This window comes from Podarcis raffonei, chromosome 9, assembly GCF_027172205.1.
Source record: "Podarcis raffonei isolate rPodRaf1 chromosome 9, rPodRaf1.pri, whole genome shotgun sequence".
NCBI lineage: Eukaryota > Metazoa > Chordata > Lepidosauria > Squamata > Lacertidae > Podarcis > Podarcis raffonei.
This window is the reverse complement of record NC_070610.1, coordinates 10,189,489-10,210,443: the sequence shown is the minus strand read 5'-3', so window position 1 is coordinate 10,210,443 and position 20,955 is coordinate 10,189,489. Positions and strand designations below refer to the sequence as shown.

The following is a 20,955-nucleotide window of genomic DNA, read 5'->3' as shown; positions in this document are numbered from 1 at the left end:
ACAGACAATGAGTGGGAAAACTTCGGGGAATATCTACAAAGATATGGCGTGAAATTTAACGTTCAAGTAGGGGTAATCTTACAATCAACAGTTGATAACAATGATATGGAAGAGGGGCGAAAGAGGATGGGTAAATTAATGGATATGCAGGTAGATAAGATGTATCTGAACTGCCATGGAAAGCTGGGTGGTGAAGTCTATGTGAATTATTGTACAAGGATGAAAATGTGATCTGTTAATATAAAACTGGAAAAAGCCCATAAACAAACAAATAAAATATTTCTGCCCACAGCAGCAAAATAAAATGATGATGATGATCAGGCAGCAACTGTTTTATGCGAGTCCGATATGCGTGTGACCACACAAATGTGCTGAACCCGGAAATGACCTCAAAACGTCACAAAAAGAGGCACGGCGGAACAGGGTGAGATAGGCTTACACTTGTAAGACCTGTGTAAATTGCTTGCTGCCTGTATAATTAAAAGAGACAATAGGAATGATTGTATACTCATGAGGGTGTGGTAGAAGGTTGATGGAGGACCCTGTGAGAGAGACAAGGAAATGTTGGTCTCCAGGGTAAGAGGCAGGTAGGAGAAAGGAAAGATCCCAGGTGAGAGCTGGGAGGAGCCACTGTCCTCTGTGGGTTATAGGAGCCAATAATTACTTTTAAGAGAGAACTTTATATTTTACTTATTTGGTTTGTATCTTCTGTAGTTCTACTTTTACTGTATTATGGGGAAATCTTAATTTAAAAAAAATATTTTAAAAAATGTTTCTAAGCCCTCACAAAACAAATACTATTAATATATTTACAGGAGAATATTAAATACCTTTTGTGGTTTTCCTTCTTGAAGATCTTGACACTGCAGTTGTGCTTTCTCTCTCTTCAGTTATTTGAGTGGTTTCTTTATTTTCTACTTAACACAAAGAATATCAAAAGCAGAAATTAGTATCGAAGCATCCCTAAACGCATTTCTGAGATTTGAAGTCCTTTTCACACAAAAAATGTTTAGGATCACAGGCCCTGAATTTAGGGGGCAAAAATCCAATTGAAAGTTTTACTGCACATGTCCCCACTAAAATGGCACAGTACCCTCCGGGGGAGCCCTGAATCAGGCTGCGGGTTCCCCATCACTCCACGCCACCCAAGTGCTCCTAAGCGAGCTTACGAGACAGTGGCCAGTAGGTACCTCTTCCTTCCTTCATTTCTTCCTTAATTTTTATTAAAGATTTTCTTTGGTTAGAAAAGTATGCACTTTGTCTCTCTTTGAGGTTGTAACATCTTTTCTACAGATCAGTTACATTTGATGCGAAACATTAGTGTTGTCTACAATACAGTGGTACCTCGGGATGCAAACGGGATCCGTTCCGGAGCCCCGTTCGCATCCAGAAGCAAACGTAACTAGCGATGGCACATCTGTGTGCGCATGTGTCGCTTTTCGCCACTTCTGTGCATGACGTCATTTTGAGCACATACTCGAACGCGCTCAACATGAAGCATATTCAACCCGAGGTATGACTGTATAAGGTTGGGGGAGAAGAGAGGGGGAAAGGGGTGGGTGTGATGGTAACATTATTTTAGTTAGTGTATGTGGGGGGGGGGGGGTTTGGTGCCAGTGTCACCTGGATAGGTTCTCTTTCCATTCATTTATTATTTTTCCTTGGCAGTGAGAGAGGCTCAGAGGCAGGGCACAGTTGGTTGTCTTTATTTGACTGCAGTGAGAGTTCTTTGCATATGTGGTGGGAGAGAGAGATTGTTGGGTCAAGTTAGCCATATCAATCCGTATGCTTTCGAGAGCAGCTGCCTTGCAAAGCAAAGTCAAGGCTGGCGACTTCCAGGAAGATGGCAGGCACCTGCAGCCTCAACCAGAATTTTGCTGCACATCGCCATGTAAAAATGTGGAGGGGGGTGGATGTTGGCACTGTTGAGGTTCAAATCCTCACTCATTTGTGATGCTCAATGAGGTAACCTTGGAATAATCATCATCTCTGAAGCCAAACTATCCAACAAGGGGAGAGAAGAACCATGTAGTCATACCTCATGTTATGTCCGCTTCGTGTTGCGTCCTGCGGCAACCCAGAAGTACCGGAACAGGTTACTTCCGGGTTTCGCCGCTCGTGCATGCGCAGAAATGCTAAATCGCATTGCGCATGTGCAGCGCTTTGGCTCGCGTCGGTTCCGTGTTACGGACGGGCCTCCGGAACGGATCCTGTCCGTAACACGAGGTTCCACTGTATTCCACCTTGCGTTCATTGACGGAAAGGCAAGATATAAATATAGCAAAATACAAACATATTTAAAGGATGTACATATAATAAATGCCTCCCCACTCATTTCAGTGGCTCTTGTGCAGAAAAACCTTATTGGATGTTCTCCTTGATTCCAGAGGCAATACAGAATCAAGCATAAAGTTGAACAGTTTTCTCTCAGGTTAACTTGATTTATATTGCAATCTTGCATATGTCTACTTAGAAATATGCCTCAATGATTTATTTCCACATAAGTGGGTACAGGGTTGCAGCATTAGACAGCAGACACTCTTTACATTAGACAGCTATTCTAGAGAGAAGAAAAGAATTAAAAAACAACAACAACCAGAGGTCTTTTTTCGTTTATTGTTTTTACATTACCTTCTCCATTCTGGTCAGTGGAATTAGATGTTCTGTCATTATAGTGGTGTTTGTCGGGACTAGCAGTGTCTTGAGCTACTTGAGAAAGGTCCGTTTCCTGTACCCCTTCAGAGATGGCTCCATTAGTACTGTTTTCCCCGTTTATGTTGCTCTTCACTTTTTCTATCATTCGTAAACACATTTTATCGTTCAATTTCTGCAGTGAAGGATAATGGTGAATATTAATACAACCTTAAATGGTGGGAATTAATTATAAAGTAATTGTGCAATGGGCATATATCAACATAACAACACATGCATCTTTTTCTCCATCTTAGATGTGAAGCAGTTTAAATTAACTTCAGCTTGAACACACACATTAACAAAAAAAAGCCTACGTTAATAACTGCCAATAATCAAACAGCAACATGAGAGATATAGGAATGTTGCTGGAAAACACTTATGCCAAGTTTTAAAGTCACTCGTTTTAATTCTATGGGTTTTTTAGAATCTGCAAACTAAAAGCAAATAAAGGCTTATCATCAACAATATGTGTTTTCCAAAATGAAGTTCTCCAGGGTCATTTATTAATTGCTTGACTCAGAGACAACTTGCACCATAAAAACCAAAGTTATCTCACATGGTCAGGAAGTTCTTGTTTTAAAGGATCTCTCCTATTCAGTTAAGTTCTACTTATGGCAAATGAAGCTAAACGGCTACCATTTAAGCACTATTCCACACACACACTCCAAATTTAATTTAAAAAGTGATTACCTACCCCAAGAATCTCATCTAATAAAGCCAGCAGGTCTTTTGTGAAGTCTTTATTAAGTTCTAAGGAACTCAAAGCTTTTACATAGATACGGACATCAGGCGCACTTGGATCCATCAAGATTTCATGGCATATTTTCACTGCCAAATTATCATGAACTGTCAAACCCTGGAAAAGGTAACAGAACATCATAATATCTGACTGCATATTGTTTAAGAATTTTCTTTTTTAAATGGAGTTTTTGAAAAACTTGTATATGTATAAAACAAAACGATTTCCAACATTAAAAATAGAGTTCTTTTGAACCCTCAGACTTCCTCCCCTTCCTCTATGCGTTCCATCTTTAAGATTAAATTTACTGCCTCTTTTACCCTTATCTATCTATTATATGGGACGCGGGTGGCGCTGTGGGTTAAACCACAGAGCCTAGGACTTGCTGATCAGAAGGTCGGCAGTTTGAATCCCAGTGACAGGGTGAGCTCCCGCTGCTCGGTCCCTGCTCCTGCCAACCTAGGAGTTCGAAAGCACATCAAAGTGCAAGTAGATAAATAGGTACCACTCTGGCAGGAAGGTAAATGGCGTTTCTGTGCGCTGCTCTGGTTCGCCAGAAGCAGCTTAGTCATGCTGGCCACATGACCCGGAAGCTGTACGCCGGCTCCCTCGGCCAATAAAGCGAGATGAGCACCGCAACCCCAGAGTTGGCCACAACTGGACCTAATGGTCAGGGGTCCCTTTACCTTTACCTATTGTATGACCATAATTACAAAAAAATCCACATTACAAGTGTCTTTATTGTTTAAGAATTTTCTGCAGTTACCATATTGGCCTGAATATAAGACGCACCTGAATATAAGCCACACCTTTAAAATTCAAGGAGGGGAAAAGAAAAAAATGCCGGCGGCCTCCCCCCTTCTTTTCGGCGGTTTGGGGGAGGCTTGGGAGCCGTGGATGGGATGGGCACCATTGCGCCATGCTGCTTCCGGGGGAGGGGAGAGCTTTGCCGGCGGCCTCCCCCTCTTCCCCCTTATTTTTGGCAGCTTGGGAGGAAGCAGCACGGGGCAACGGCACTGTGCTGGGCCTGAGGGTAACCTGGGTAACACGGTCCAGGTCTCGTCCCGAATCCAAGGATTCCATGAGGAGTCAGTCCAACAGGGCCAAGGAAGGAAACCAGGCGAGGTCAGGCACAGGGTAACAAGCAGGTTCCAGCAAGCAGCAACGTTGCTCCCGCAACCTGGGGTGGGGTCCAGCAGCCTTTTATATCTGATGGGCTAACGGCCGGTCCTGATCCCCCGGTGACTCACCTCTCTGTCTCGCCCGAAGGCGAGCACTCCTCCTGCAAGGACTCAGGCCTCTCCTTCTCTCAGACTTCAGTCTCTGCAGCTCGGGAGATGTCGGTAGGTTACTAGACCCAGGGGCCGCCTCAGCCTCTCCTGACTCAATTGGTAGAGGAGCAGCTGTAAGTGATGGCCCAGCTGAAGGCAATGAGGTATTCCCCGCATCTGGAGCCAGGGCAGGCTCAGGCCCCTGACTCAGCCCAGCTGGTACTTGTTGCAGGGGAACCTGTGCAGCCTGGGACTTTTCAGAATCAAGCCCCAGACTAGGTTCAGATGCCGCCTGGGGCAAAGGATCTGGTGCAGACTGAGACTCCTCTGGGTCCAAGTCCGATCCCGAGTCCCAGCCCATCACAGGCACCCGTCCCGTCCGCAGCTCCCAAACCACCTAAAAGAAGGGGGAAGGTAGCCAGCAAAGTGCCGTGGCTCCCTTTCCCCAAAGCAGCACAACCTTACAAAAATTGGCCTTGCCTTCCAAGGCCGGAATGGAGAGCACCCTCCCCCCCCCCAAGATGCCACGACAAGGGCCTTCGGGGGTGTGGGACAACGGCGCCCCTCCCGACTACGGCTCCCAAGCTGCCGAAAAGAAGGGGGATGGGGGGGAAGGTTGCTCGCAACGCAGTGTGGCTACCCCCCCCCCCTCAGAGGGAGCACAGGGCAATGGGGCCCATCCTGTCCGTGGCTCCCAAGCTGCCAAACAGAAGGGGGAAGGCCGACAGGGAAAGAATCAAATGCAGTGGTGCCTCGCAAGACGAAATTAATCCGTTCCGCGAGTCTCTTCATCTTGCGGTTTTTTCGTCCTGTGAAGCACGGCTATTAGCGGCTTAGCGGCTATTAGCGGCTTTAAGAAAAAGGAAACAAACTCGCAAGAACTCGCAAGACGTTTCGTCTTGCGAAGCAAGCCCATAGGGAAAATCATCTAGCGAAGCGACGCAAAAACCGAAAAACCCTTTCGTCTTGCGCGTTTTTCGTTTTGCGAGGCATTTGTCTTGTGGGGCACCACTGTATAGAAAATTCCTGTGCCACAATCATCTTGTAGCATTTACCAGGTATCAGGAGGCACTGTTCAATCTCAGCTTCAGCAAAACAGGATAGGACTCTGCATACCTGGTAGTTCTGTGAATTCTTAGCCCTTTCATTCAGCCCACTTGGTCTTGTCAGGTCCACCAACAACTCAGAAACATTTGCTGCATCAACCTCAGACAATGGTGAAGATGCAGGAGCATTAAACAATATTTTTAAGGTTGGAAGAAAAGCTTCTCCGAAGCATTCCTGATTTGTCCTGGATTTTTAAAATGGAGTAGATATTAATATAATGCGTTACAAGAAACATTCCAGAAAGTATGTCCAGATCTTGTATTACACATTCAAGGGAACTTGTTTCATTGTCTTGTAATTTCTATGCATTAATGGAGGACCAAGTCATCTATGCCTCCCATGCACATTCCCAATACAAGGGGAAATACCGTATTTTTCGCTCTATAAGACACACCAGACCACAAGACACACCTAGTTTTTGGAGGAGGAAAACAAGAAAAAAAATATTCTGAATCTCAGAAGCCAGAACAGCAAGAGGGATTGCTGCGCAGTGAAAGCAGCAATCCCTCTTGCTGTTCTGGCTTCTGGGATAGCTGCGCAGCCTGCATTCGCTCCATAAGACACACACACATTTCCCCTTACTTTTTAGGAGGGGAAAAGTGAGTCTTAATAGAGCAAAAAATACGGTATACCTTTTTAGTCTTGTAAAACCGGGCTCTTTGTTATCAAAATTCTACTTCTAGAAACTTGAAATAAACCACAACTATAGGAAGTTCTTCCAAACTCAAGTGAGGAAGAAATGAAATATTGGGTTCTGCCCAAGCAAATTGGATAGATAACCATAGAGAGGAGCAGTTAAAAATGTAGAATGGCCTTGCCCAGCACAATAAACCAAGATAAGCTGCTCACGGCAGCTAGGCATCTGGAGGACAAGGTTAGAAAGAATGAGATGAGACTGCAATCCTATGCACACTTACCTGGGAATAAATCCCACTGAACTCTATGGACCTTACTTCAGAATAGGCATGTATAGGAGTGCACTACACTGTCAGGCAACTTTTCTCATAAAAGCATGAAAACAAACTTTTTTCCTCCTGTTATCCAACTATGTTAAATTCAAACTGGCTAAAATGCAGAAAAAGGAGGGGGAAAGTGGAGTGGCGAGAGTCGTACCTATTTGAGTAAGCAAATAAAGGGAAGAAAACGCCTAGGGAATGTCGGAGACAGGTATCTTCTTCAGTCACTGGATTATACCACAACAAAACAAGTCGTGAAAGCAGCTTAGCACTGATCAATCGCCCGGAGAACATGAGTTTGGCTAGGCCCTCAGCAGATACGGTCCTGAGTTCTGAAATCTAGAAAAAGGTTTGTTCATTTAGGAAAAAGAGCGAGCTATTTGGGTTTCGTTCAGTAGGATTAATACAACAGCACTTGACAGCCCTCAGTCATCTGTGATCTGGGATCACTCATACAGTAGATATATCAGAGCTATAAAAAGCAACTATGTAAAGAAATCATAAATTGTGACGCCCTAGCACATCTGCAAAAGTAAAACCTCTCACACGTATTACACAGCCTCTAAAACAGAGTTTAAAGGGGATGGAGGCAATTGCACTGGATGACCCTTTGAAATGCTTTCTCTCTCCAGAGATGGTGAGCACCCAACATGGTGGGTTATGCTGCCCTCCTGTGGCTAAAGATGGGGAAAGCAGACTGGTCTTTGTCCACTGGACAGGTATTCCTCAGAGGTGTTGAAGAGACAGCCTAGACAGAAAGGCAGCCAGCTGGGTGGACCTATGTGTTTGCTGCAATGCCCTTTTTACTAAGTTTCTGTAGTTTGGTTGATTATTTTACTGCTTTTCAAGCACCGATTTCCTTACACGAGTTTAGTCTGATCCATTCAAATGACTGAGGTCATAGAATCATAGAGTTGGAAGAGACCACAAGGGCCATCGAGTCCAACCCCCTGCCAAGCAGGAAACACCATCAGAGCACTCCTGACATATGGTTGTCAAGCCTCTGCTTAAAGACCTCCAAAGAAGGAGACTCCACCACACTCCTTGGCAGCAAATTCCACTGTCGAACAGCTCTGACTGTCAGGAAGTTCTTCCTAATGTTTAGGTGGAATCTTCTTTCTTGTAGTTTGGATCCATTGCTCCGTGTCCGCTTCTCTGGAGCAGAAAACAACCTTTCTCCCTCCTCTATGTGACATCCTTTTATATATTTGAACATGGCTATCATATCACCCCTTAACCTCCTCTTCTCCAGGCTAAACATGCCCAGCTCCCTTAGCCGTTCCTCATAAGGCATAAGGTGATGGAGGCATGGCCAATGGACAAAGACCAGTCTGCATTTCCTGCCTTCAGCCACAAGATGGCAGCATAACATGTGTTCAACACCTCCAAGAAACGCCTGTCAGGCAAGAACCAACTGTTCTTTCTCACTACCTCCAAAGGGCTGCCCCACTGCAAACTACATTATCTTCCCCAGAGAAGGTCCATTATCATTTATCCTAACTTTCCTCATCTCCGCTGACCTGAATTAGTTCACAGAGAAAATATATAAAATCATTTTTCCCCCTAACGATAATTCCAAACTATGAGGTCTTTCCACCTTTTATCTTGGAAGCAAAACTCTTTAACGTACTAATGTAGTCTAGGACTGTGAGCACCTCCTCCTGCCTGTCCTGGGCCCAAGAAATGAGAAAAAGTAGTGAATCTATGTAAACAAACAACATGTAGCAGCAGCGAAAATGTCTTTTGTAAGTCAGGTTTACATACTTAGCTCTGTTGAAATAATAAGCTGCAAGAATATAAACATACCAGTTGTTGCTTTCATATTTAATAACCAACATACTGCTACCCTTTTGTTTAAAAAAAAAATACAATAAAACCCCATGTATTAATATTAGCTGATTTCATGATCTTACCTCACTGTCTAAGAACCCAGAAAGAAGCTGAAGGAGATTGTGGGTAGTTGCAGTTTCTTCTTCAGTTTCCTTAGTCACCTCATTTTCATTCTCTTCATTTTCATTCTCTTCATTTTCACTTTGGGCACATTTTCCTTTTTTTGCTTTGAAAGGTTCCATCCCGAACATCATCAGTTGGTCAAAGACTGCCTTTAAAGCGCTTAGTTTTACCTTTATTTCATCGATTTGCAAGACCTGGCATTAGAAAGATGAACAGGATATCTGAATTCATAAATGTGACCAATTTAATCCCTTGCCTTCTGTGTCGGTTTTGCACACTATTGTCTCTTAATCCCCCCTCCCTGAAAATGCTAATAAAGGTAAAGGTAAAGGGACCCCTGACCATTAGGTCCAGTCGTGGACGACTCTGGGGTTGCGGTGCTCATCTCGCTTTATTGGCTGAAAGAGCCGGTGTACAGCTTCCGGGTCATGTAGCCAGCATGACTAAGCCGCTTCTGGCGAACCAGAGCAGCGCACGGAAACGCCATTTATCTTCCCGCCAGAGCGGTACCTATTTATCTACTTTGACGTGCTTTCAAACTGCTAGGCTGGCAGGAGCAGGGACTGAGCAACAGGAGCTCACCCCGCTGTGGGGATTTGAACCACCAACCTTCTGATCGGCAAGTCCTAGGCTCTGTGATTTAACCCACAGCACCACCCGCATCCCGAAAATGCTAATAACCCCAAGTTATAAAAAGATTAAAAAACAATAAGAAAAGCTGCACATTCTTAGGTAATAATGAACGACTGGGGCTTTGTTGTTTTTCTTTTGGTTAATAGCTGTACACAACTCCCAAATTTGGAGATACTGCAAGCTCATCTCTAATTTGTTTTTGCGGTCCTTCTACATGAAGTGGTGCCAAGGTTGGAGATCCATTCCTAACTCCACTTACATGTGGGAAACTACAGCTCTGCAGCTCTCTTTCTCACTAGGGTATAAAAGTAACAACCAATCACCTCTTAATCATCCAATTGGAAGGAAAGATTTCAATATGCAAGAGAACTTGCCTCATCATGACTCAGTAAGAGGCCATGCATTCTTGTACTGAGCCAAAAAAGCAAGTCCAAGTTTACTAATATGGGGGTCAATTGTTGATATGCCAGGCTCATCAATTAGCAAATCGCTTCCCATTGCACCTTTCCATGGAAAGATATGCAAGTTAAACGAGCCTTTACACCCCACCACTTTTCAAAGCGATAGTTTCTTAATTTAAATGAGATAATGTAGCAAGGTCACAATGTAGAATATTTACCTGCAACAGCAATGCAAGGTGCTTGCTGGCAAATTCTTCGCTCTGCAAACCACAGCCACCCAAACATAAAACTGCCAAATTTCTTACAGCTGGATGGATATTAGTAACTCCTGGAATGATCTAAACAAACAGTAATGCACATTTCATGTAAAGCTTGACATAATCTTCCAAACAGTCATTAAATTGCTTATCTGGGGCGAGTAAGAATCTCCTTCAGACAACTAAACAGGAAAATGAAAGGTGATTCTCGTCTACACCTGACTTCCACCCTTTCAGAACTTATCATAGGAATATTCAAGCAGGCAATCTGTCTAGTTAACACCTTACTCCCACCCCGGAATAGTAATTTTTGCATTTATTTGAAAGCGCAGCATAAAGAACAGAGCTAATTCTTCGTAAGTTTTACATGAGAAATGGAATCACTTTTCTTCCTCCCTGAAATTTTCACTGCTCTATCTTTTCAGTGGTTGGTAGCAGCAAGGAAGATAGGCTGTCAGGCATTCTAGGCTAAGCAGAACTGACCAACAAGTGCCTTAAGGATGGAGATTGGCTGTGTGTACCAAAGCAAATCCAACCTCCCATATCACTACTCTGAGATGATTCCGAATGTAATCTAAATTGAAGGATAAAAAGGTTAAGGGACCCCAGACCATTAGGTCCAGTCGTGACCGACTCTGGGGTTGCGGCGCTCATCTTGCTTTATTGGCCGAGGGAGCCGGCATACAGCTTCCGGGTCATGTGGCCAGCATGACAAAGCCGCTTCTGGCGAACCAGAGCAGCACACGGAAACGGCGTTTACCTTCCCGCTGGAGCGGTACCTATTTATCTACTTGCACTTTTGACGTGCTTTTGAACTGCTAGGTTGGCAGGAGCAGGGACCGAGCAATGGAAGCTCACCCCGTCGCGGGGATTCAAACCACCGACCTTCTGATTGGCAAGTCCTAGTCTCTGTGGTTTAACCCACAGCGCCACCCGCGTCCCTTAGCAAGTTCAAGGATAATTGGCCATAAATCTCAGCTGTAAGGATGAAAAGAAAGTGCGGGCTGTGGGAGAAAAAGGAATGCAGAGGTCTTAGGAGTTCAAAAGGAGAACTGAATCATCTGGACGTTTGAAAATAGTCCACTCTTCCCAAGCTGGGGGACGGGGGGGGGGGGGACGGCAAAGATCTGAGACAGTTTAATCAGTGGGACAGAGTGGATTTTGGTTCTCTTTTGAAACATTGAAACAAGGGGTTGAGAGATACAGTTCTGCCTCAAGCCATGATGGGAGACAACAGCCGAAAAAGTGGAAGATACACCATATATCAGAGGTAGGCAACCTAAGGCCTGGGGGCCGGATGCGGCCCAATTGCCTTCTCAATCCGGCCCGCGGACGGTCCAGGAATCAGCGTGTTTTTACATGAGTAGAATGTCTCCTGGGTTATTTGTGGGGCATAGGAATTCGCTCATTATTTCCCCCAAGAAAATATGGTCTGGCCCCCCACATGGTCTGGGGGATGATGGACCGGCCCACGGCTGAAAAAGGTTGCTGACCCCTGCCATATATGATCAGAAGGAATCTCCATGGACATAACAGTTTTCACACGCAGGACAGAACAATGATAACAGTTACAACTCCTCACTTGAAGTTCTATAAATTTAAATAATATAATAACACAATTAGAAATCGTTAAGAATGCAGTTGTAGTATAAAGTATTACAGTACTATTTTAACTGTAATGTATTAACTGGGAAGTAATTGGTATTTGAATAATTGTATTAACTGATATTGTTATGATTGGACTATTGTTGGGGAACTATTGGGAAACTAATTTTAAAAACTGGCACAAAAACGTGATGTTTAGTGATGTATGCTGGGTCTGGAGTAGATGGTTTGATCCTCCAGATTCTATTGTTCTGCAAGGAGATGAGGCGAGACTCGCTGATCCCCAGCCTAACCCTCTGATTTCTGAACTTGGTTGTCCAAATGTGGATTTACAAAGTTCAGAAATGGAATATTAATATTCAAGCGGCTCAGAATACATATTCTCAACTCCCAGGTATGTCTAACTTTTGTTTTGTTGTCACCTACCAAAGATTCAATTATTGCATCCATTGTTGGGCCTAATCCTTTCGAAAGGGAAAGCTGCTTGAGAAGTTCGTTGCACATCATCAGACATTTCAGTAATGTTTCAGGATCACTCTTTTTTAAAAAAAAGAGGGGGAAAGAAAATAATTATTTGAACACACTGTAGAATGCCACCTTCACATCCCACAAACTGTATGTCCAATTCCATCCCTTTAAGATACTAGGGAGGTCCAAGGTTTTTCTAGTCCTTCATAATTGAGAAATAGACACTGTGTACAAAGCCTAAATAATCACACAGAAACTGTAATTTGATGTCAGCATTACAAAACATCAACATGAGAACTATACTTCTTTAAGGTTCACTTCGTACCAATTTTAAAAACCACAAATACATTCATGCTTATTTAAAAACGATGTAACTGAACGCCAGTAGCTGGTGTAAAGGTCAGCACCTTTTCCATGCATATTTCTTTGGTTGGAGGCTCCTCTGCCTCTTTTAACAGGTCACTTTTAATGCTTTCCAGTTCCATTATTCTCTCTTTCAACAGTGATGCCTGGCTGAAATCCTGCAAAGCCACACTTTTCTCCAGTGCATCTTTTGCTTCCATAAGTTTCACTTTAATTTCAGCCAGCTGGAAGGAAAACCAGAAATTATAATACAAAAGCAGTTTGTTTTTCTTTATCCCCCCCCCCTAAAAACTAGGTGCGCCCTATGGTCCGGTGCGCCCTATGGAGCGAAAAATACGGTAGTTAAGAATAGTTCTGCCTTTTCTCTTTCACCCAATAGCATTTCTCCATCTTCCCCACACAGAGGACCTACCACTTGCTTGTTCTTCCTCTTACTTCGGACATAGCCGAAGAAACGTTTTTTAATATTTTTAACCTCTCTTGCAAGCCTGAGCTCATTCTGACTTTTAGGGACTTCAGCTGTAATTATCCCCAGAATAAAAGCTTCTGGGTTTCTTAGAAAAAGTTACCCAATATTCCTTAACTACACCACATGTCCACCACGTATGGTAGAATGCTCCTTCTGTCTTCTTACACTTCCAGCATCTCCCTAATTCTGATTTGAACAACTTTGCTAATCTGCTTGGTGTTAAATACCATCTGGGAATCATCTTCATGTAATTTTCCTTCGATGTGTAGCATGCAATGAATTTCAAATCTGTTTTCCTAAGTCTTTCCCATAATACTGTCAATATTGTGCCCTACATCTCCAGCCCAGTTAATCATAGATCATTTCCTTCGTTTCCCAGTCTAGCAACACGTTATACATCTTACATAGTGTTTCTTCTCTTGCCCCAAAAAGCTTTCTTTCAAACTGCGAACTTTGACCTACAAGTCCTTATTTTTTGTGGGTCTTAAATAATGCATTTAGCTGACGGTATTGTAGCCAGTCCATCACCAAGTTTTTTTCTCTTCCATTTTTTTCTTACATACCCCACCACCACCCCCGAGATGTCTAATATATCTCTGCAACTGCTCCTTGTTAACTCTTCTGTTGGTGACAGCCACAACAGTGCTTTTCTTTCTAACATTCCCCCCCCCCAGACTCTGTATAATTCTTTTCTGATCACATGGTTCGAGAAACCCTTGTGTATTTTAACTTTATCGTACCACAGGCACACATTCCAAACGAATTAGATGCCATGCCTTTCCAGATCTAATACAGTGGTACCTCTAGTTAGGAACTTAATTCATTCCCGAGGTCCGTTCTTAACCCGAAACTGTTTTTAGCTAGGGGCGTGCTTTCACTAATGGGGCCTCTTGCTGCCGCTGCGCCACCAGCACACAATTTTCGTTCTCATCCTGGGGCAAAGTTCTCAACTCGAGGTAACTCTTCCAGGTTAGCGGAGTTTGTAACCTGAAGTGTTTGTAACTTGAGGCGTTTGTAACTTGAGGTACCACTGTAGTTGAGTATTCTTTAGTAATATCCATTCCTTTAGTAAACACAGGCCTCAAAGTATAATTTTAAGTCTGAAACCACCTTTCTCTTTCGTATAAATCATATTTTATTTTAGTCTGGATTTTTTCGCCTGCCATATCAACCTAGCTATATCTTTTTGCCATTCCTTTTAAAGCACTGTGCATTGTTGGCTATTGGTGCTGTCTGGAATAAAAACATCTTTAGAAGGGCATTCATTTTTATCATTGAAATTGGCCTTCTTAAAGTCCAGAGTGTGTGCCTGACTAGGCTCAGTTTTCCCTTGCCTCTGTATCCTGAAACCCGGGAGAACATCATCACTTCTCTCCCAAGTTTCTGAGTACTTCCACTTCGTCGATCCGTCCCTCCTTTTGGTGAGGACCAGGTCCAAGATAGATGATCCCCTTGTTGGCTTTTCCACCTTCTGGGAAATCAAATTGTCAGCAAGCTATTGGAGGAATTTGTCAGACCTTACATTCTTAGCAGAGTTTTAGTCCCAACAGATATCAGGGAAGTTGAAGTCCCCCATGATTACTATATTTCTTCTTTTTGAATGTTTGGTAATCTGCTCTAGTAAGGCACCATCCAAGTCTTCAGTCTGGCTTGGTGGTCTATAGAAGACACCCACAATAAGGTCACTGTTGTTTCTCCTAAAATTTTTACCCATATACTCTCAATTTGCTTTTCATGCTCCAGGTCATAGATTTCTTCACAAGTGTATACATCCTTTACATATAATGCTGCTCGCGTCCTCTGGAACAGATTATACCCCTCAATTCCTACATTCCAGTCATGAGTCTCATTCTACAATCAATTCCTACATTCCAGTCGTGAGCCTTTATGATTAAGGATATTAGAGCTTAATGAGTTATGACTATAACTGTTGGAGAATCGTTGCCTGGATGTTAACAGTGCATCATTTGTGACTTTCCTGGCTGATAAATGCACAAACCTTACTTTCTGTCTATGAATGATGTTCTCCTCACTACAGGAACATGACTCTTAATCTCAGGGTTATTAATTCGAGCCCCACACTGGACAAAAGATTCCTGCATTGCAGGGACAGGATTAGGTGACCCTCATAGGTAAAGGTACCCCTGCCCGTACAGGCCAGTCTTGCCAGACTCTAGGGTTGTGCGCTCATCTCACTCTAGAGGCCGGGAGCCAGCGCTGTCCACAGACACTTCCGGGTCACGTGGCCAGCGTGACAAGCTGCATCTGGCGAGCCAGCGCAGCACACGGAACGCCGTTTACCTTCCCGCTGGTTAGCGGTCCCTATTTATCTACTTGCACCCGAAGGTGCTTTCGAACTGCTAGGTTGGCAGGCGCTGGGACCGAACGACGGGAGCGCACCCCGCCGCGGGGATTCGAACCCCCTCATGGTCTCTTCCAACTCTGCAATTCTATGATTCTATGTCACACAACACCGACAATACTGCATTAGTAGCTCTACTGCAATTTGGACTGTCTTGCAACAACTTGCAACTGTCTTGCAATAGCTCAAAGCTGTTGACGGCTTGACCCCTCTCCTTTCCTAGTAATTCTGTTTGTATTAGTAGACGATGGTAAAGCTGGGGAGGGCTGTTAAAATATTCAAGTGGTGCTACAGTTACATTAAACGACAAATCTTTAAAACAAAAATGGAGTGCAATCACCACTTACTTTAAGCTGTTGCTTTCTTATTTCAGTTGCATCTGGGGGCTTGTCTACTGTAATAATTTCATCACGAACCTCGGTTATGATTTCAGCAACCTGGTGATGCAAAGAAAGTTAGTACTCAGCTCAAATTTTGAAGAATTTTGCAATTATTTTCTACCCCCCCAAAAAAAAAAATCCATCCCGCCTTTTCAGTTATTTTTGGAAGGATGCAAAATAGTTTACACTGCTAGAACATCCATTCATTAAGCCCCTAACCCTCCAAACTTAACACTGAAGTAGAGCTTCAGATGGAGGATTCTTAACATTCCTAAATGCTGCTGCTTAGCATAACTTCACTTCCAAACCTGTCTTCTTTCTAGCAATGGTAATGCCACCACATAACCAAGTATACAAGCACATGTGAGATTTTAGGGACCATTTATTTTCCCCTAAAGCCCGTTTTTCATCTTAAATATATCCTTAACATCACCACCCCCAAAAAAGTTCACATGCCACTAGATAAACACTAAGGATATAGAATATGCTGCCTTTTTCATATCAGGATGAACCGCTGTATTCCTTTCTGCATAAAGGCCAAGTGCCTGATCAAATTACTTTAATAAATAAAAACGCCATCTTCCTGCAAGCAAGGATACAGTACTGCATTTGAAACAAACAAACAAAAAATTATCTGCTCCTGTACTGAGCTATCAAGTGCAATTATATTAGGTTTCTTTGTAATGTGTGGAAAAAAATACTTAATGAGGGCTTCTGGTCCCGCCTGCCTTAATAGAGGCAGCCCCCATGTCAGCAGGGGATTGTCAGCAAATCCCCCTTAGGGATGGGGGGTGGGGGTGGGAAATTGCAGTTTGTCTTGGTATCTGATTCTTCTAGACCTGTCAGCAGCCTTCGACATGGTCGATCACGAACTCCTAGACCACCGCCTTGCCGACGTGGGGATCCAGGGCACAGTCCTCCAATGGCTGCGCTCGTTTCTCTCTGGTCGGGGACAGAGGGTGGCGCTTGGGGGGGAATTGTCATCGCGCCACTCCTTGGTGTGTGGAGTGCCTCAGGGTGCGATTCTCTCCCCGATGCTTTTTAACATCTTTATGCGCCCCCTCGCCCAGCTTGTTCGGAGTTTTGGGCTGGGTTGCCATCAGTATGCCGATGACACCCAACTCTATCTGTTGATGGATGGCCATCCTGACTCGGCCCCAGACACACTGACCAGATGCCTGGAGGCCGTGGCTGGATGGTTACGTGGGAGCCGGTTGAAGTTAAATCCTTCGAAGACAGAGGTCCTCTGGCTGGGACGGGACGATATGGGATTGAGGGGGCAACTCCCATCTCTTGCGGGGGTGCAGTTAGTGCCAGCACCGTCCGTTAAGAGTTTGGGTGTAATCTTCGATACCTCCCTCTCTATGGAGGCGCAGATTACAGCTATAACAAAGGCGGCATTTTTTCATCTCCGCCAAGCTAAGCAGTTGGCCCCTTATCTCTCTCGCCCTGACCTAGCCACTGTGATCCATGCGACGGTCACCTCCAGACTGGATTATTGTAACTCGCTCTACGTGGGGCTGCCCTTGAGACTGACCCAGAAACTCCAGCGGGTGCAGAATGCCGCAGCGAGACTCCTTATGGGGTCTTCGCTGCGAGACCACATTCACCCGGTGCTATATCAGCTGCACTGGCTCCCGGTGGAGTACAGGATCAGGTTTAAGGTGCTGGTTTTAACCTTTAAAGCCCTATACGGCCTAGGACCCTCGTACCTACGGGACCGCCTCTCCTGGTATGCCCCACAAAGAAACCTACGGTCTGCAAATAAAAACATCCTGAAGGTCCCAGGCCTCAGAGAGGTTAGGCTGGCCTCAGCTAGAGCCAGGGTCTTCTCGGCTGCGGCTCCAATCTGGTGGAACGCTCTGTCACAAGAGACTAGGGCCCTGCGGGACCTGACATCTTTCCGCAGGGCCTGCAAGACAGAGTTGTTCCACCAGGCCTTTGGTCAGGGCGCAGCCTGACTCCCTCCTCTGGCAACCTGCACAGAGTTTTGTTTAATGGTTGCCATCAACTTGATTTTAATTAATTTTTATAATGAAATATTTTTAGAATGTTGGTTTATTTGATTGTTTGATTATTTGATTGTTGTTAGCCGCCCTGAGCCCGGCTTCGGCTGGGGAGGGCGGGATATAAATAAAATTTATTTATTATTATTATTATTATTATTATTATTATTATCTGGCTCTCACTCTGGCATAGAATGTGGGAGGCAAGGAGGTGCCAAGTTCAAAAGCACTTCATCTGGCATGTTGGAAAGGTCCAAATTTATGAAGCTTTGGGTTTTTTAAAAAAGCAATATATATGTGTGCAATACTTATCAAACCAAAATTTTATCAAACCAGAATTTATCTTCCTGCTTTAACAACATAAAGTGCAAAATTTATTTATCTTAGGTCACCGAAAGGCCATCCCTGACACCTACAGGATCCTCTACTCTGCCCCAAATACCATTGGAAATAGGTTTGAAAAAAGCACCGTAATATTGTGGTATATACTTGATTGCAGTGGCAGGGGAAGGTGTGTCTACAAGTTTCTATTTACAAATGTGGCAATTGGTCCAAAAAGCTCGGTAACCCCTAACTCAGTACAATTTTATAGCCTACTTAGCATGTTTATTAAATCTGTACAATTTGTACAAACAAAATTGTGAATACGAGTTGCAGCCGACTTCCATCTGTGCATCTTGCTTAAAACTCAGTTCTCACAAAACCTTTCAGATTTTTCCTCTGAAGTTTTGGCAGCCACAAAAGATCTTTTGAAGTTTCTGTCCCAACTTCTTTTAACCTTTTTATCCTACAGCAAGGCAGGGCAAAATGCTATTTGTTTCCCAGTCCGTAGCAGGGTGTTCCTGTTGTTGTTTGCGGGGGAATAGTGAAAAGGCTGACCAAGAGGAAAGTAGAAAGAAAGCACAAACACGATACTTCTAGTATCTCCAAACTAAAAGAAAGGTCATTAAAAGCCTTTAGAATGCATTTTTCCAGTCTATATCTGTATTGGATTTGAAATAGTTTTCATTGCAAAATTGTTTTATATATGCTTTTGTTAAATCGCTTTGAGATATCTCATAGGAAGTGATTGAATGAAAAAATGAATCTGAGTGTTGTGTCAGAATTATTCTCTAATATTGCAGAATGTCTGAGATAAAAATATATTTGAAGGCATTACACTCATTCTAGACGAGAAATTTTCATGAGGCTTTTTCAGTGTTCCCTGAAATCTCTGATTTTTTTCAAAGTTTTTGGGACGTAGCAGGGATTCACACACACACACACACACACACACACACACACTTTTAATGGCTGTTTTCCTGGAATATAAACTGACAAAGAGCAATTAGAACTTACAGTCTGGATTCTTCTGTCATCATCTTTGAGAACGCGGAGTAGATTCTCTGTAAGTGATGATACAAGGGATGCTGAAGTAGAGGGCATCATAAGGATTTTTTGTAACACTGTCAGCAGTCTCTTCCTTAAGAAAAATAATAACACTGATGATATAATAATAAAACGATCCCTAAACAATGAGTAATATCTATTCTCGTTTAAAATCCAAGAACTGGCAATTAACTGCTACTTCAGAAGTGAGGCAGTTTCTTTGAATAAGCTATGTTGGTGTTTCCAATACATGTAAGTGTTTAACTGCCTCACTTCCCAGCCATCACACTTGGCAGATCCTGATTATTACAACTGGGACCTCTTCAAAATCTCTTCCAGAGTGGAAAGCAAAGCACAACTTTTAGTAAAATTTCTGATGGGGAACAAAACATTCAAACATGACCAGAGTCAAGTATGGCAGAGATGGAAATCTAGAACACCAACCAACATAGCAAAAATAATTTTTTTAAATGTATGTTTATTGAAGATTTATTGATTTACAAAAGTATGTGCAATGTCTCTTTTTTCAAGATACACTTTCTACAGGTCAGTTTCATTTGTTGAGACCTTAGTGTTACATTAGGAAGAAAAGGGGAAAAGAGGGGAGGGAATGTTGAGTGGGGTGGGGGGTCAGGTGGCAATGCTTCAGTTCTACTTATTGTATATGTGGGGTTTTGTGTCAGCGTCACTTGTGTGGGTTCTCTTTACTATTTGCTTGTATTGCTTTGGTGGTGAGAGAGGTTGGGGTTGGCCTAGGGCATGGGTAGGCAAACTAAGGCCTGGGGGCTGGATCCGGCCCAATTGCCTTCTGGATCCGGCCTGCGGACGGTCCGGGAATCGCCGCGTGGATGATTCTGATTGTTCAGGCAGCACCATTTCCCCCTCTCCCTCACACACATTGCGGCGACACCTCCTCCCTCTCCTCCTCCTGGCTTCTCCCCGCCCTGCCTAAAGGAGTAAGGGGGCTGGGCTTTGTTGCTGCCAGACCCTCTCCGGAGCCCTTTCGCACGCCGCTCATCATCTCCCCACTGCCACCAGCCCCGCTGGCCCCCCACAATATCTGAGCCCCCTGCTGGAAAAAAATTTGTCAACCCCTGGCCGAGGGTTTGGTTGTTTGTGATTGGCTGTGGTGAACTTTGTTTTCATGTGGTGTGTGTGTATTTGGATGAGGTTAGCCATATTGATTTGAATGCTGTTGGTGGGTTCTTCTTGTTGCCTTGTTGGGCTTTGTATGAGGGTGAAAGAGGAGAGCGCAAAATATGGTCTGAAGCTCAACATCAAAAAAACGAAGATCATGGCCACTGGTCCCATCACCTCCTGGCAAATAGAAGGGGAAGAAATGGAGGCAGTGATAGATTTTACTTTCTTGGGCTCCATAATCACTGCAGATGATGACAGCAGCCACGAAATTAAAAGACGCCTGCTTCTTGGGAGAAGGGCAATGACAGGCCTAGACAGCATCTTGAGAAGTAGAGACATCACCTTGCCAACAAAGGTTCGTATAGTTAAAGCTATGGTTTTCCCAGTAGTGATGTATGGAAGTGAGAGCTGGACCATAAAGAAGGCTGATTGCCGAAGAATTGATGCTTTTGAATTATGGTGCTGGAGGAGACTCTTGAGAGTCCCATGGACTGCAAGAAGATCAAACCTCTCCATTCTGAAGGAAATCAGCCCTGAGTGCTCACTGGAAGGACAGATTGTGAAGCTGAGGCTCCAGTACTTTGGCCACCTCATGAGAAGAGAAGACTCCCTGGAGAAGACCCTGATGTTGGGAAAGATGGAGGGCACAAGGAGAAGGGGGCAACAGAGGACGAGATGGTTGGATAGTGTTTTCGAGGTTACCAGCATGAGTTTGACCAAACTGTGGGAGGCAGTGGAGGACAGAGGTGCCTGGCGTTCTCTGGTCCATGGGGTCACGAAGAG

The 20,955-nt window shown here is 44.0% G+C and overlaps 1 protein-coding gene across 4 annotated transcripts in view; it reads right to left on the bottom strand.

Moving 5' to 3' along the window:
• NCAPG (non-SMC condensin I complex subunit G) overlaps positions 1 to 20,955 on the bottom strand; it is a 35,609-nt gene that overhangs the window by 2,599 nt on the left and 12,055 nt on the right. For 3 of the 4 annotated variants that reach the window (XM_053402771.1, XM_053402770.1, XM_053402773.1), the window contains exons 10-20: positions 19,003 to 19,126; positions 15,626 to 15,715; positions 12,492 to 12,671; positions 12,043 to 12,153; positions 9,973 to 10,092; positions 8,681 to 8,914; positions 6,925 to 7,106; positions 5,821 to 5,995; positions 3,389 to 3,550; positions 2,632 to 2,827; positions 831 to 917 (exon numbers count right to left, since the gene is read on the bottom strand). In XM_053402771.1, the coding sequence (XP_053258746.1) occupies positions 831 to 917; positions 2,632 to 2,827; positions 3,389 to 3,550; positions 5,821 to 5,995; positions 6,925 to 7,106; positions 8,681 to 8,914; positions 9,973 to 10,092; positions 12,043 to 12,153; positions 12,492 to 12,671; positions 15,626 to 15,715; positions 19,003 to 19,126 (1,661 nt within the window). The remainder of the gene's footprint in view (positions 1 to 830; positions 918 to 2,631; positions 2,828 to 3,388; positions 3,551 to 5,820; positions 5,996 to 6,924; positions 7,107 to 8,680; positions 8,915 to 9,972; positions 10,093 to 12,042; positions 12,154 to 12,491; positions 12,672 to 15,625; positions 15,716 to 19,002; positions 19,127 to 20,955) is intronic. The other variant, XM_053402772.1, reaches the window with a different exon arrangement.